The sequence below is a fragment of the Nematolebias whitei genome, chromosome 16 (genome assembly GCF_014905685.2).
Source record: "Nematolebias whitei isolate Nwh7 chromosome 16, NemWhi1, whole genome shotgun sequence".
NCBI lineage: Eukaryota > Metazoa > Chordata > Actinopteri > Cyprinodontiformes > Rivulidae > Nematolebias > Nematolebias whitei.
The window spans coordinates 10,685,209-10,699,936 of record NC_056513.1 but is presented as its reverse complement, the minus strand read 5'-3'; the positions used below and the strand labels follow the sequence as shown (position 1 = coordinate 10,699,936).

Below are 14,728 nucleotides of genomic sequence, written 5' to 3'. Positions count from 1 at the left end.
ACACTGCTAACAGAACCACACTGCTAACAGAACCACACTGCTAACAGTACCAGTGTGCTAACAGCATCAGGGTGCTAACAGAACCACACTAATAGGACCATGCTGCTGTAGATGTGTTTCACTTTTGGCACCTTGTTTTTGTATTTTTGTTACACGCTTTGGTTTTTCCTGTTTTTTTGTTCTTGTTTTGGCGAGTCGAGACGGTTCTTCTCGTCCTGAGCATTTCACTGCATTGTTGACCTTGTGTTGATCTGCATATGAACCTAACCTAGATGTGTGTAAATCTGTGTGCATCACCAACAAACCAGACCCTGAATTATGCTGAGACAACTCCACGGATGGCATTTGTCTCCTAAAGTTCCAACTTAATGTGTGGATGAGGTACTTCCTATGTGTGACCCTGTAAGGACAGTGAAGACAGGTTGGAGACACTCACTGAACCACCCAGTGTTTACTGGTGGTGAAGTCGTATTTGGGCGAGTAGATGAAGGGAACCCTGAAGTAGAACAACAGGTAGATGACCAGAGGGCCCGTGTATTCTGTCAGAAACACCTGAAAACAAAACAAAGGAACAGAATAAAATCAAGTTCAGAAATCAAGGTCTTGACGAAGAGAAAATAATTTCTTACAAACGCATTTTATAAAGTTGTTATCTCACTGAGCTACAGCTGTTGGAGCGAAAGAGACCGTTTGGATTTGGACCACTTTTTTTTTTTTATTATCCACGGGGGTTTTAAACTTTCACTTTTGTCTTGGATGTTTTCTGTCAGACAAGAGATTCTGTGCAGGAATCAAAATACAACTCTAGAGACGAGTTGGAGACGCCCACAACACAATTCAGCTGCGCTCAAGATGAGTCAATTTATGACGTCTTCTTTCAGCTTGTCCATCTTCAGCGGTCGCCACAGCGAGTCCTCCTCCTCCATCCATCCTCTGCATCCTCTGTCCTCACTCCAACTCCCTCCATGTCCTCTCTAACTGCGTCCATATATCTCCTCTTTGTCTTTGTCCTGGCAGCTGCATTTCTAACATCCTTCTATCAATATCAGGGGAATGTAGGTAAAGGTCATGGATGTTATCACTTACTAATATTAAAGCTTAAGGACAAACTGAGGACATCTGGATAACTCTCTCACGAACTGTTTGTAGTCACAGCCCAGTACAATACCACCTTAAATGTTGTCATCCATCTATCATCTTTTACCTGCTTCTTGTTTTCAGGTCACGGGGGTCATTGGTACCAATATCCAACAGTCACAATGCGAGAGGCGGGGGACACTCTTAAATGATTCGACTGATCCAACTAGAAGTCACTAAAAACCTCATCCAGAGTGAAAGCATTGAAACCCTGCAGCTTCAGACCAGTGTGGACTGTCTGTAACACATATTTGTGGTTTTGATCTCCATGAGGCATTCTCTTGTTGATTAAATGGCAGACGATGCCCGTACTAACTACTGTATATAAATAAGAGTTTAATGTTTAAACATGAACACAACTGCAGAACAAGTATTTGTTGCTGCATAGCAGTGAGAATTTAAATTTATTCTGCTGTTACTTTGAATATAGTATTCTTTTGCAGTCTGGTGATTTTCAAATGACACTTTGGGCTGTCAAGGTAAAGGGGGTTTAGAACATTTTAAGTGTTTGGTACTGCTGCACAGTTTATGTGTTCTGCTTTTATTCAGAATTGTGTTATGATAGTATTTTTTTATATTGCGTGAATGGACTTTTAAAAGATTTTCAGAGAGGAAAAGAGGTTTTGTTGCAAGTCAAGCTGTGTAACAGTAACCAGTCCCTGTAAGAGTTAAACAACTTTAACTGTTACCGTTCTGTGCAGCATATTAACCTCAAGGGCACAGGGACTACTGCAACGCAAACACCTTTGAGAGGGAAAACTCAATATACATGTGCTTGATCCCACTTGTGCTCTCATGTGTTTGAGCTTGTCGGAGCTGTTGGACCTGATTGTGTCGGCACAACGTGTCTCCGTGTGGGCACGCCTGCGTCTCGTACTCACCGTGACCCAGCTGATCTGAGCTCCCAGGTCTCTGAAGTAGAAGGTAGCTGTGGTTCCTACAGGAAGATGCTGCAGAACATCTTCATCCTTCAGAGATTTCCCCTCTGACATAAACACACAAGGGTTTAATGAGTGGATCGAAATAAGAACACAACACCAGCTTCACTATGAATTATAAATTATCACATTTATCAAACTCACTGGGGTCGAGGCGGATCGACTGTCTGGCTGGGTACCACTGAGGATCTAGAAACAAATAACTTGCAGTTAGAGCATGAAAACCTACTTACATTGGAGTTTGTTTTTTTTTATCTTGAAATAAATTGATAGAAGCAAAGAGGTAGCGCTTACGACTCTTGTGGAACATAGACTTGATCTCTCCGATAGTGGCATTTGGCTCGACCTACAAGTGACACCACCGTCAACAAAAACACACCGACTCACACACAAAGGAGCAGATAAAATAGTCCTGCTGCCACTCATGCTGGAGATTAGAGGTAAATATAGCTCTGACTGTGACCACACACCCGTATGAACGTGAGCTTTTTAACAACTGGTATTAGGATTTAGAAGAACTCAGACACACACATAAACACATCCAAAATACACATGCTGCATACTGCTGCATACTACTGCATACTATTGCATACTGCTGCATACTACACATACACAGACGTGAGGAAATTTTCCAGGTCGTCCAGCGGACAACCTCTTGACAGAAGCTGGTTGTCTGCAACTTTTATAATAAAGAAGGTACAACATTTCTAGAATGTTTGAATTTAATAATATTGCACTATAAACAAAGTTTACTACGTATAAATGTTCTCAGTCAGCCATCTCGTGGACAGCGTGGCGTTTCCAAGCTGCTGAGTGGCCGACTCTTTGAGGAGCTGCTGGAGTGGAACTTCCTCGTTCTCCTCATCTTCCTCCTCGTCATCAGACTTTGCAAGAGAGGCACCCGCAGCGTATTTACGGTATTAAAGCAAAAAAATATATATTATGATTAGAAATTTTCTACATCTAGGGGTTGCCCAAGCACACGCCCCCCCAACCCAATCCACACATTTGAGGTCACTTCTCAAAGGTTTTCACGTAAGGAGGAGTATACTGTGTATATAACCTTAGTAAAAGTACACAGTATAATGCTTTCTAATGAACAGCTGATGGCTGAAGTTGTAAGACGACCTGCACCATCAAGACCAACAGCATTCTGAGGGGGTTTGAACATTCATTCATTCGACCTTTATTTATACAAATTAGTTCCCATTGAGCCTCAGGGACTCATTTACAAGAGACCTGTTACATACAACATACAGAGTAGATGAGGAAAAGAGAACACAAGGATGGAGGAAGTAAAAAAAAAAAAAAAAAATCATGTCTCACACCATGTCCTGGCTGGGGCAAAGTGTAAAAGATGCAAAAAAAAAAGACCTTGCAACATAAGCAGCAACATACAATGACATCATAATACATTTATGCATAGAAGGTCAACAAAAGCGGTGAGTCGTCCATGGACACTCCAGAAAGTTCAAAAGTTCTGAATGTGATGGTACAGTGTCTATCAGCGGCACAATTCTGATAAGACCCACATGTGTCCTCGGGGCAGCCACAGCTTCTTAGTTTACGTATCCTCCAGGAGCAATTTGAGATACGTTGGCTTATCGAAGGCCAGCAGGAAGGAAACATTCCGATAAACAACAATTGTTTTGGGCAGTCCGACTCTACCGACACGTCTACCTTCAGTTCTGCTGGTACACTTGATGTTGAATCCAAACAGCCAGTTCCATGGACATTCCATCGGTACGTGCTCATTAGCCTTCTTTAAAGTCGAATCCTTCATGCCAGCGAGTCCTAGGAGCAGCAAGTGGCCCACGATTCTCAGAAATCAAGTCCAACCTACGGTTCAGCTTGCAAAGCGTATTAGTCTAAGTGCTCAAAGCGCGGAGCAATCCCCCATATAAGTCAAGCAGCTTTACTATTACCAAAACTGCTGCAGACGTCTTCCTCATTAGCCGACGACCCAAATATCCGCCGATTCCAAAAAGCAGAAACCCTGTTATCAAAAATCCAAGTATGCGTCTTCTACGTCTTCAACAGACAGCACAGACGGGGACATCATCTTCCAAACACTCCAGGAATCCATGACATATCAAGCTGCGTGTGTCCCTTCAGGGCATGAGGGCTCTCCTGCACCCGGTCTTCTGGTAGAAATTTTTTTATCAATTGCGTTGAGAGACCAGCTGACCAGATCCATAATAATTTTTGATTTGGAAGGTGTGTAAAAAGTGGCTCTGAGGAGGTTCACAGAACAGGAGAGCAAAAAAGCAGGAGAGAGGGAGGAACAGGTGAAAGTGACCGTCTTCGTTGAGAGCGAAAGAGAATGAACAACTTTACTTTTCTGTCATTTCAGTGTTTTCAATTAAGGGATCATCAGATACATTTTAAAATATTATAGTACAGGAAGTACTTGGCAGAGTATAAATAAATTTGACAGATTCTTCCCCAAAGATGATCATTTCATTCAAAGGGATTATATTTAGAGGATTTCTGCTTATTTAACACTAGTTATTTTTCTTAATTGATCATTTATTGAAGTGCATTTATCATAGTATGGTTACCTCTCAGTATAGCTCTAAATATAATCAAGTTTAGCTCATCCAAACGGCCAAAACAACTTATTGTTGCCAAAACGCAGTTTAGAACAGAACTGTGCAGATATTTATGATAAACTACAAACATCTGAAACTAACTCTCTCAAGGAAAGAACTTTGTGAGTTTGGGGGAAAATTAAACAGAGACCCACATCACATGTGAACAGGCTGAGCACGCTCCCGCATTGTTTCCTTAAAGACCAGACGGTTGGTCACGCACGCAGGTTGCCCTCTTTGATTGTTACAGATGACGGAAAGCCGTCACGGCGACTTTAATTCATGTCTATTTCAGTTGGTTTTCCACCGGACAACCTCGAGGTGAGATCTGGTTGTCTGAGATGAAAATAGGTTGTCTCGGACAAACCAAAACCACTTATGTCGACCCCTGCATACTTGTGCCGTGCAGTCGGACTACAGCTTAAAAAAATACATATAACTAAAACACAAGGAGCACACAACACAGATATGGACACGTGATGCTATTACAGAATACAGAAAAATGTCCATGAAAAGACAGAAGCGGATTAAAGTAATTCTCAAAAGTCTACTTCATAACTAAATGTTTTTCTTTAAGAAATTATGAAATATTTAGGTTCTTAATTGATTCCACTGCTGATGAACATGGAATTACACTTGAGTTAGTAGCAGGTTAACTTATATTAATGAGCTCCAGAGACAATCTGGGTAGGTTTTACCCAGACTTTGGTATAGTGTTCTTTTCATACAAGCATGGCAGCTGAAAAGTCTCAACATGAGTTACTCTCATGCAACATAAACCGCCAAAGTTATACCGGAATAAAGTAGTACAAAAACATAATGCTGCACAAATCGCAGAACCAGGATGGCATAAAACAATTTTCAGTTTAGACACAGTATGTACAGTGCTTTCAGCAGCAGCTGTCAAAGAGATTTTCATAACAGATTTTAAATCACAAGACGTCAGCTGCTATACAGTAATCAATTAGGTTTCTGTTATCAGTCCATCAAGGACCTCTTGATATTCCCAATAGGAAGACATCCCTAAAGCTGAACTTTGAGGTCCAGTGTCGATTGTCTCACATAGAGCTAGGTCTTTCTGTTGGGGTATCAAAAGTCCTGGATCTGGGTGAAGGAAACTGGTGCTATAATAGCAGCTACACATCACTAATCAAGCTGAGCTGATTTTCTACTGTTGTGCATTTCTACCATGTATGAAGAGGCAGGGTAGGGGAATCAAAGTGATCCGATGTTAGACCTCTGGTGGTCACAGTGCTAAACTGGTAAGTATCTGTTTGAAGGACTGAATGCAGCAAATGCCAGTTTGATGTGCATAAGTAAGTAAATGCCAAGACATCCTTCGGGACATTTCAACACACTGTAAAGTGTTTTTCTATCACCCTGTTATAGATCAAGTTTATACTAATGGGCAGATTTCCATTTCCCAGCAGAGTTTTTAAAAAAACACACTGACTACTGATTATAACAGCGTTTAGTTGTGATATTAAGCATGTGTTTGGAATATAAGGCAATATCAGTTTTGAGATTTGGTCTCCTTTCAGTGTGGTCCTCTGCAGAAGTTCAGGAAACTTAAACATGTAAGAGACACTTTAGGTGATGTAATGAAATGGTATCGAGGCGTCTGACTGTGGAAACGCTAACCAGTTCTACAGTTAAACCAGCTTTAACACCAGTCCAAAACCCGTTTGAAAAAGCCACCATGGTACTCCCATCTTAAAGGCTCCATGTATTAGTGTGTCTACATTTCTGTTCTATATACACCGAGTTTTATTTCTAACTCAGCTCTGTTGGCCTAATTAAGGAACAAATCCTCTAAAGGACCTCTGTCTAGATTAAAGGTTTGTAAACTCAATCATCCAGGTAGATAACAACAATCATGTCATCTGGACCAGTTTCTTTGAGAAAAGTTTCGTCTCCCATTCGGAAGACTTTGTCAATCTGCGGCCTACCAAACAAATCTGTCCCATAAGTAGCCTTCATTGCTGGGTTTCAAGCCAACCTCCTGTAGATTCAAATCTACATCTGTCAAATATTTAAATCTGCATTTCTAAAGATGGTAAGACTGTGGATGTTTCACCATGATGAAAACCTACTAAAGCAACAACAAGATATAATCCACTAGGATAACATCTTATACTGTGTAACCCTGGAGAGCAAAGTTTAATCTGGCTGACAGCACCAAGAATGTAACTCTACAGTATACACAAAAGGCTTCATAACGTCAAAACACAAACCCTTCTAATGCAACAGAAGTAACCAAAATTAATCTTTCTTACTCATAACTGCAAACACACAACACTAAGTCTAAATGAGAAGTCAAACCAAAAATACTATTACTGCAAAGAAGGATATGACCATGAACTAAGAATCAGACTTGATAATTTTGCACAAGAAAAAGTTCTCCAAATAATTTCAATAATTCTTCCTTTTGAGATTAGAAAACTATAATTGTACTATCCATTCATCCATCCATTACCTTCCACTTATTCCAAAGCCGGGTCACAGGGGCAGCAGTTTGAGCAGGGAGGCCCAGACATCTCTTTCCCCAGCCACCTCTTCCAGCTCTTCTGGGGGGACCCCAAGGCGTTCCCAGGCCAACCAAGAAATATAGTCTCTCCAGCATGTCCTGGGTCTTCCCCGGGGTCTCCTCCCAGTCAGACATGCCCGAAGCACCTCCCCAGGGAGGCTCCCTGGGGGCATCCTTACCAGATGTCCGAACTACCTCAACTGGCTCCTCTTGATGTGGAGGAGCTGCAATTCTACTCCGAGTCTCTCCCAGATAACTGAACTTCTCACCCTGTCTCTAAGGGAGAGTCCAGCTACCCTGTGGAGGAAATTCATTTCAACCACCTGTATCCACGATCTCATTCTTTCGGTCACTACCCAGAGCTCATGACCATAGGTGAGGGTAGGAACGTAGACTGACTAGTAATTGTCCTATATTGTATTTAATTAGTTACCATAATGGGCAGCACGGTGGCGCAACTGGTAGAGCTGCTGCCTCTCAGCGAGCAGGTCCCTGGTTCAAACCCCGGTCCAGGGGCCTTTCTGGGTGGAGTTTGCATGTTCTCTCCGTGCATGCGTGGGTTTTCTCCGGGTGCTCCGGTTTCCTCCCACAGTCCAAAAACATGCATGTTAGGCTGATTGTTAACTCTAAATTGTCCCTAGGTGTGAGTGAGAGAGTGAATGGTTGTTTGTCTCGTTTGTCTCTATGTGGCCCTGTGATGGACTTGCGACCCGTCCAGGGTGTACCCCGCCCCTCGCACAGTGATTGCTGGACATGGGCACCAGCGACCCCCGTGACCCAAAATGGAATAAACGGGTAAAGATAATGGATGGATGGATGGATGGATAGTTACCATAATGTCTAAATGTATAGCAGATAAAGAGTGAGGATGCTCAGAGGCCAAGTCACCAAGTCAGTCTGACATTATTGGTGATAGATTGGATCAGCTGCAGGACTAACCTCCTGTGAATGGTTGGCTGACTGAACACACCACAAGCTGCTGATAAAGTCAGCTCAGGCAAAAAGACACTTCAAGAAAACTCCAAACTGGGGCATTTCCATGATACTTCTTGATACATACACGCCACTACATTTTTCATTAAACAAAACTGTAAAATAAATACGAGCTACCGGTATTTCAAAATGAACATCCTGAGCTTTTCCTTTCAAGCTATTTTAACAAACTAAAAGATTTAGCATTGAAGGGGTTCAATAACTCGGCTAAAAAACAAACTATTTAATCCCTACACGCTTTTAGGTGTTAATTTCTGACTAAAACATGGAACTGGGACATTCTTTGTGTCCGTCATTAACTATGCACTATAATTAATGTTTACAGTATTACAAATAATGCACATAAACAACTTGACTCAAATATATAATTTAATCCAAAAAGTTAAACTTTAATCATAAAAATATATAGTTTTTATATTGGTTGTGTACTCCTGCAAGTTACCACAATAACTAAACCCAGCAGTGCAACGCTACATGTATGAAACACACTCCATTCTGTTCCTCTTTTACACTGAGAGGCTAAATAACCACTGACGGAAAGTAAAACTTGCAGCGCTATAATGTTTGGCTAAAACAACTAATTCTCATACAAACATTTGTTTATTGTAATGCTACACTGAATATACATTATATGCTGCTTTTGGTCAACATAAACGCAAGACAAAGACATGAATGACTAAACGCTCAGAGATAGATCTAAAAAAGCTCAGGGTGTTAAAGAATGATTGAAATTACTTTGATTAAAAATAACAAAAATACAGATAAGAAGATTGAGTCCTTACCTTGTCCAGGAAGCAGAGCTTGTCCTTGGTCTTGGCATCCAGTATCTCCACCTCAAAAAAGACAACAGCCTTTTTAGCTTTTTTAGCAGGTTTGCGTTTTGCCGGAGCTTGACTTGGCAACGGGGCAGTCACCGCCGCAACAGTAGCCCTTCTACTACCAGTGGCCTCTAGTGCTAAGGCATCCATGTCCCCAGTTCTCCTCCTGCTCTCAGTCTGTTCCCCTTCTTCTTACCCTCAGTTTTCCAGCAACATGAATCCCAGATCCATGCAAAGATGGATGGGAGAGGGGCAGCACTCAGCTGTGGAAATAAATCTGTCTCGCCCCCTACTCCTCCGACCCGCCCTCTTCATTCAACTCTCCCTCCCTCTCAGTCTATCGCTCATTCCTTCACTTCTTGTGCGTCGCTTTATTTAACTGCCAGACAGCCCCATGGCACTCAAACGTAGCCACGTGGGGAAACAGTTGCATCTGCAGGAATGCCCAGCATCCTCAAAGGCAAACAGTCATCCGTGTGTATACTCTGTGAAATAAACATCTACTGGTAATGTCAAACAGTGCAATGTCTTGTCAAAGACGCAATGAACGAGTTGTGAAATGTCTCTTCCCTAAAAACAGACACCTGATGACCCTTAACACTAGGTTGGAGTATAGGTGAGAGGTATTATAACAAACAGCAATCCCCACTTGACCCGGTCTTCTTCTCCACAGCTAAATATAAACACCTCGTGCTACCCCTGCATATCCAGCCCTCTCCCAACAGACTCCGCAAAGATCTATGCAGTGATGTCATCGGTTTACTGTGGATCACAGCTTGCTGACATTCAACTAACTGGTCCATCTTTAAGCACTTAAAACACCAGAACTAAGATCTCCATCACACAGCCTGTGTAGTTTTATAGAGTGTTGTACGTTTGAAACTCAGCTGAACAACTAGATCTATCAGTAACAGGCTTGCAGAGTCACTTCTTTCCCAGCCAACATGAAGTAATCCCCCAGATACTCGAGGATTAGTGAGGGGCAATCCCCAGAGTGAAGCCCACTCCTGCCTCCTGTCTCTTAAGACAAAGAGCTGGGGAAAAGTTTTTAGACTGACCCAAGTGCTATCCCTCTATGCACAGGGAAGTAAAGGTCATCTGCTTCGTTTTTGGATTTTAATTCATAAATAAGTAACTTTCTTAATTCCATTAATTCAATATTCATGCATCCATCTTATCCTGACGTCCTGGATAACTTCAGACTCAGTGTCACTTGGATTATCTGCCTAAAAAACAGCAATGCATAAAAATACAGGACATGTGACTTTAGCTGAAACGTCAGGGAAACCATAACCCCCCTTGTGCCAAGCAGACCTGACTCCACGGTACCTCCCCCCCATCCCGTCTAAATAAAACTACTGGCATGTGGCAGCTGAAGCAGGTAATGCATTTGGGGCTGAGGGTAAAGCAGCCAACTCGAACTGCTGCGACGGACTGTAAACGCACATCAACTAGATTTACAACTTTGCTAGCTTGAAGAGCACTTCTGGCTTTAAGGTAAAAAATTGTTGTTGTTTTTTTATGAATTTGTTGAGAATTTAGGATTGATGTACTTTTTACAAACTCTTAGATGCATAAATGAGCAAAGCAAACCACTGAGGTTTTAGCTATCTATCGCCGTTTACAACTTATGAAATTAACCAAATGGAAAATAACAGTATCAGTTTAAAATGAAACCAGTGAGATTTTATATTTTAACAAATGCTTTTGGTGGTGTTACTGTGTAAAGGGTTTACCCCCCAATTTGTTTATCTTAGCCTTCAAAAAAGCCACTTTCTTGTAATCCTGTTAAAGGTCTTTCAAAAGTTTTTCTTTAAACTTTGCAAAAGCCAAAGTGTTATCTTTAGCATTTCATATTGATTTAAATTAAACATTGAGAATAAAATTGTGTCGTTTGTGACAGGCTGCTAGTAAAAAAAATTCTAAAGATTCAATTTAAAATATTCCTAACATCATATATATTCATAGATCAAAGCTAAGTGGCACGGCAAACAGGACTTTATGTATCTTAATCACCCTTCAGCTTCATTCATTTTATTCAAATAGTTTGAATAAAATGATCAATTATTGGTCTACAGAGCTTCCAAAGACCCTGAACATCACAACCAATACTTAACATGATTAAAGTCAACACAAAGTTTATTAACAATATAAAATCTGACTACACAAGAAGCCATCTTTGGTTGTCAGATAGCTTTTTTTTTTTTCAAAGTAGCATTTTGTAATCTCTACCCGGGCAGTTTTGTTATTCCCTGAGCAACTGAACATTTTAGGCTCTGAGGTGACGATGAGTGGTCTTCTACAAATATTTTCCACAGACTCGAAGCTTTGTCTTGTGACGTAACAAAATAAGAACCTATTAAAGAAGTTCTTGATAGTGTAACAGTGCAAGGTGGACTATTGTCCATGTTGGTTTTTTGATTTAATAAAATTAACTTTACCTACATTAGATCAAAATAACAGATCATCCCTTCTGCTTCTCTACTGAGGTTTTGAACTAGAAATAAAATACATTTTCATCAATATAAAAATAAACAAACATGGTGGTTTGAACCTTTTTGAAAAGTTTGCACTAGTCACCTTCAGTCTAATATCATCAATAAATCACTTTTATTAACGTTGAATCATACAGCGAGAAACGAGGCAGTGAAAGTTGATCCAGTCGATGCAGACATGAGTTAAGTGGAGCTGTCAGCTGAGAAACAATAGTGCTTGTCAAGCAGACTAAACACATGGTGGAACGTGTCCTTTGTTGGGAAAATACTGTCATTGTGAGGAAGGTCAGGCTGGCCTACTGAGGTCATGCTGAGCGAGTGCCTACTGAACTGCAATTGTTAATATTTTTAATTTTCTTAGCGACTGCTCCATTTGCTATACTCATTTTTCATAAGCCAAAAATATAACAATTTATTGTTGTGCTTCATGTCTTTGAAGCACGGTTTGAAAATCCGACGCAAAATCCAAACGTTGGAAACAATTTTAGATTTTAAATTAGAATGGAAAACCCCTAAAGAAATATTGTGTGTTCTACGATAACAAAAATAACTAGCGGACTTCAAAAGACAACAACAACAAAAAAAGGAGGTAATTCCAACAAAGTTCAGTCAGGTCATCTGGACATTGAGCATGCATCAGGATGTCATCTGGACGGTTTCTTTTTTTTGTTGTTGAGACGTTTCATCCTTCATCCAAAGGACTTCATCAGTCCGAGGAGCCACAACAAACTCAGTTCCACAAGCAGCACACTCCCATAGTGGACCAACCAGTTTGCTGGTGATAAGATGGTTTCTGGGGCCCACCATCTCCCCGTCGACTCCTCTGAGGCCATGGCCAAAGTGGTTCAAAACTAGGCCTGTCACGATCACAAATTTTGCTGGGCGATTAACTATCTCAGAAATTATTGTGATAAACGATAATATCGTTTGAAATTTAACAATAATTGTCAAATTTTAGAAGAAATGTTGATTTGTTTGGCGTGTAGTACCTTTTTTGACCACCTGATGGCAGTACAAGACTGAACAAAAGAGTGGGTAGTTGAGCAAAATGTCTCCAAGAAAAATAGGAGGGAGGGCCCTTGACATGACATGGGTTGCCATGGCGACATGGTGGACGCTCAGTGAATTGTGCTCTTTAGCATAACATTTTTCACATAAAGCTTTTAATAAGAAATCAGTAAACAAGTTCTCAGCTGCTTTTTGCAGAGAAAAACAACTTTTTACGCGAAGGCACGGATTTCGACTGCAAATTTTGGAGCTTCGACAAGACGGAGGTTTATTCCCGAGGTCGGCCTGCTAGCTTAGCTTCTCAGCTCAGCTGCTTTTAATGATCCAAAAACGCAATTTTGGACGGTTACAACAGATTTTAAATTGAAAAGAGAAAGGGAGGGGTCAGTGAAGAGCACCGGAGTTAAACCTTTTGTCATCCAGTGTCTTCAGTAGAAAGAGAGAGAGACACGAAGAAACGATAAAGCCGATAAATGAAAACGAGGCTGATAATTTTCATTTATCATGCAATTAATTGATTTATCGTGACAGACCTATTCAAAACATCAAAGTTCAAGCTCATCCAGTAATTGTCAAACATCCTATGATGTTTTGAACCACTTTGGCTATGGCTGCCTCAGAGGAGTCGACGGGGGAGAGGGTGGGCCCCAGAAACCATCTTATCACCAGCAAACTGGTTGGTTCACTATGGGAGTGTGCTGCTTGTGGGACTGAGTTTGCTTGTGGCTCTTTGGACTGATGAAGTCCTTTGGATGAAGGTTGAAACGTCTCAACTAAGAAAGAAACCATCCAGAGGACCTGACTGAACTTTGTTGGACTTAGTTTCTGGATTATTGAGCAAGAACTTTGATGTTTTGAACCACTTTGGCTATGGCTGCCTCAGAGGAGTCGAAGGGGGAGAGGGCAGGACCCAGAAATCAAGGTACTTATTTTGAGGATTTTTTTTTTTTTTTTACAAGGATTGTGTGTTCTTTTTGAAAATTATGTTCAGAATTGGTTTCAACATTTATTGATTGTATTGTAATTAATTTTTAAAAATGGGCTTAAGCCAAGGCAATATTATAAGGCAAATGTTACAGCTTCCATCATATTTCTAGAAGATACTGTATAAAATTAAAATGAAAAAAGATTTTTAACCAAATATGACAGACTTATGTGAACATTTCCTATTTAATTAAATATTGTTCCTCCCCTACATGTTGACAGAAAGACGGGGGACCAGAGAAACCACTGGCTGTGTCAGTTTAGACTCCTTGTACTTCAAATCCTGTCTGATGGGTTTAACATGCTTATGAAACTGTAAACAAATTAAATATTCCACAAAACCTTCTTAAATATAATTATAAAAAACACAAGTTTGAAACCAGTCATGCCTGATTGGTTCAGGGTGAATCTTTCCATCTAGGTACCTCATTAACTTTTTGACCTGAACATTTTATTATAAACAGATAATAGCTCATATTCAATGTGTAGATAAAAAAGAAGAGATTGCGTACTTGACTCTTCACCTGCAACATTGGGTAAGAGAACAAGATACGAGGCGCCATGAACCATTCCTGCCAGAGATGGCGTTGATGGTGCGGATATCTCGCACAAGACAGACTTTTTAGCTAGCAGGCTCGCTTAGATTGAAGTTTTATACCAAATATAAAATGCAAATTTAGGTCTGTAAGTGCTGCAGAGGTTTTAGGTACCGTGTTGCTCTTGAGTTTAAGTAATAATAACACGAAACCTGTTTACAAAGCAGCTAGCAAGCAGTCAGTGATTGGCGGTTTATGCCTAGCTCGCGTTATTTACTGCTAGAGTTTACTATTTTGCAATAAACTGGTGGGGTTAGCAAAGAAGAAAGCCACGAAAAATATCACAATTATAAAGGAGGATTACATTTGGTCTCAAAGAAGCTTACATACGAGGGTTTATTAAATGTATGGACACAATTCTTACCTCGTAATGCTTCATCTCGGCAGTTCGTACCTCTTCCTCGATAGCCTGAGTGACGGAGCGACGTCCAATCAACGGTCAGACCTACCGCTCTGACGACGAGGTGGGCGGATAGGACGTGCTCATTACAACCAATCAGATTTAGGATAAATCAGGCGAACCCGCCCACTTGTCAAATTTTAGCCAATGAAATTTGAGCAAATGGAAAGGCGATTAATTACTCTGAACATTTTTTTTATATGCAGTGGGTAAAATAACCAGCTCTGTGACTATTTATCCA

General features: G+C 40.7%; 1 protein-coding gene across 2 annotated transcripts in view; it reads right to left on the bottom strand.

Annotated features, from left to right (window-relative positions):
* tecrb (trans-2,3-enoyl-CoA reductase b) overlaps positions 1-14,504 on the bottom strand; it is an 18,461-nt gene extending 3,957 nt beyond the window's left edge. The window contains exons 1-6 of one of the 2 annotated variants that reach the window (XM_037690173.1): positions 14,452-14,504; positions 8,969-9,019; positions 2,370-2,421; positions 2,220-2,264; positions 2,019-2,122; positions 437-552 (exon numbers count right to left, since the gene is read on the bottom strand). In XM_037690173.1, the coding sequence (XP_037546101.1) occupies positions 437-552; positions 2,019-2,122; positions 2,220-2,264; positions 2,370-2,421; positions 8,969-9,019; positions 14,452-14,466 (383 nt within the window). In that variant the 5' untranslated portion in view covers positions 14,467-14,504. Of the gene's footprint in view, positions 1-436; positions 553-2,018; positions 2,123-2,219; positions 2,265-2,369; positions 2,422-8,968; positions 9,155-14,451 lie in introns of those variants that run through there. The other variant, XM_037690172.1, reaches the window with a different exon arrangement.
* Positions 14,505-14,728: the final 224 nt, after the last annotated feature.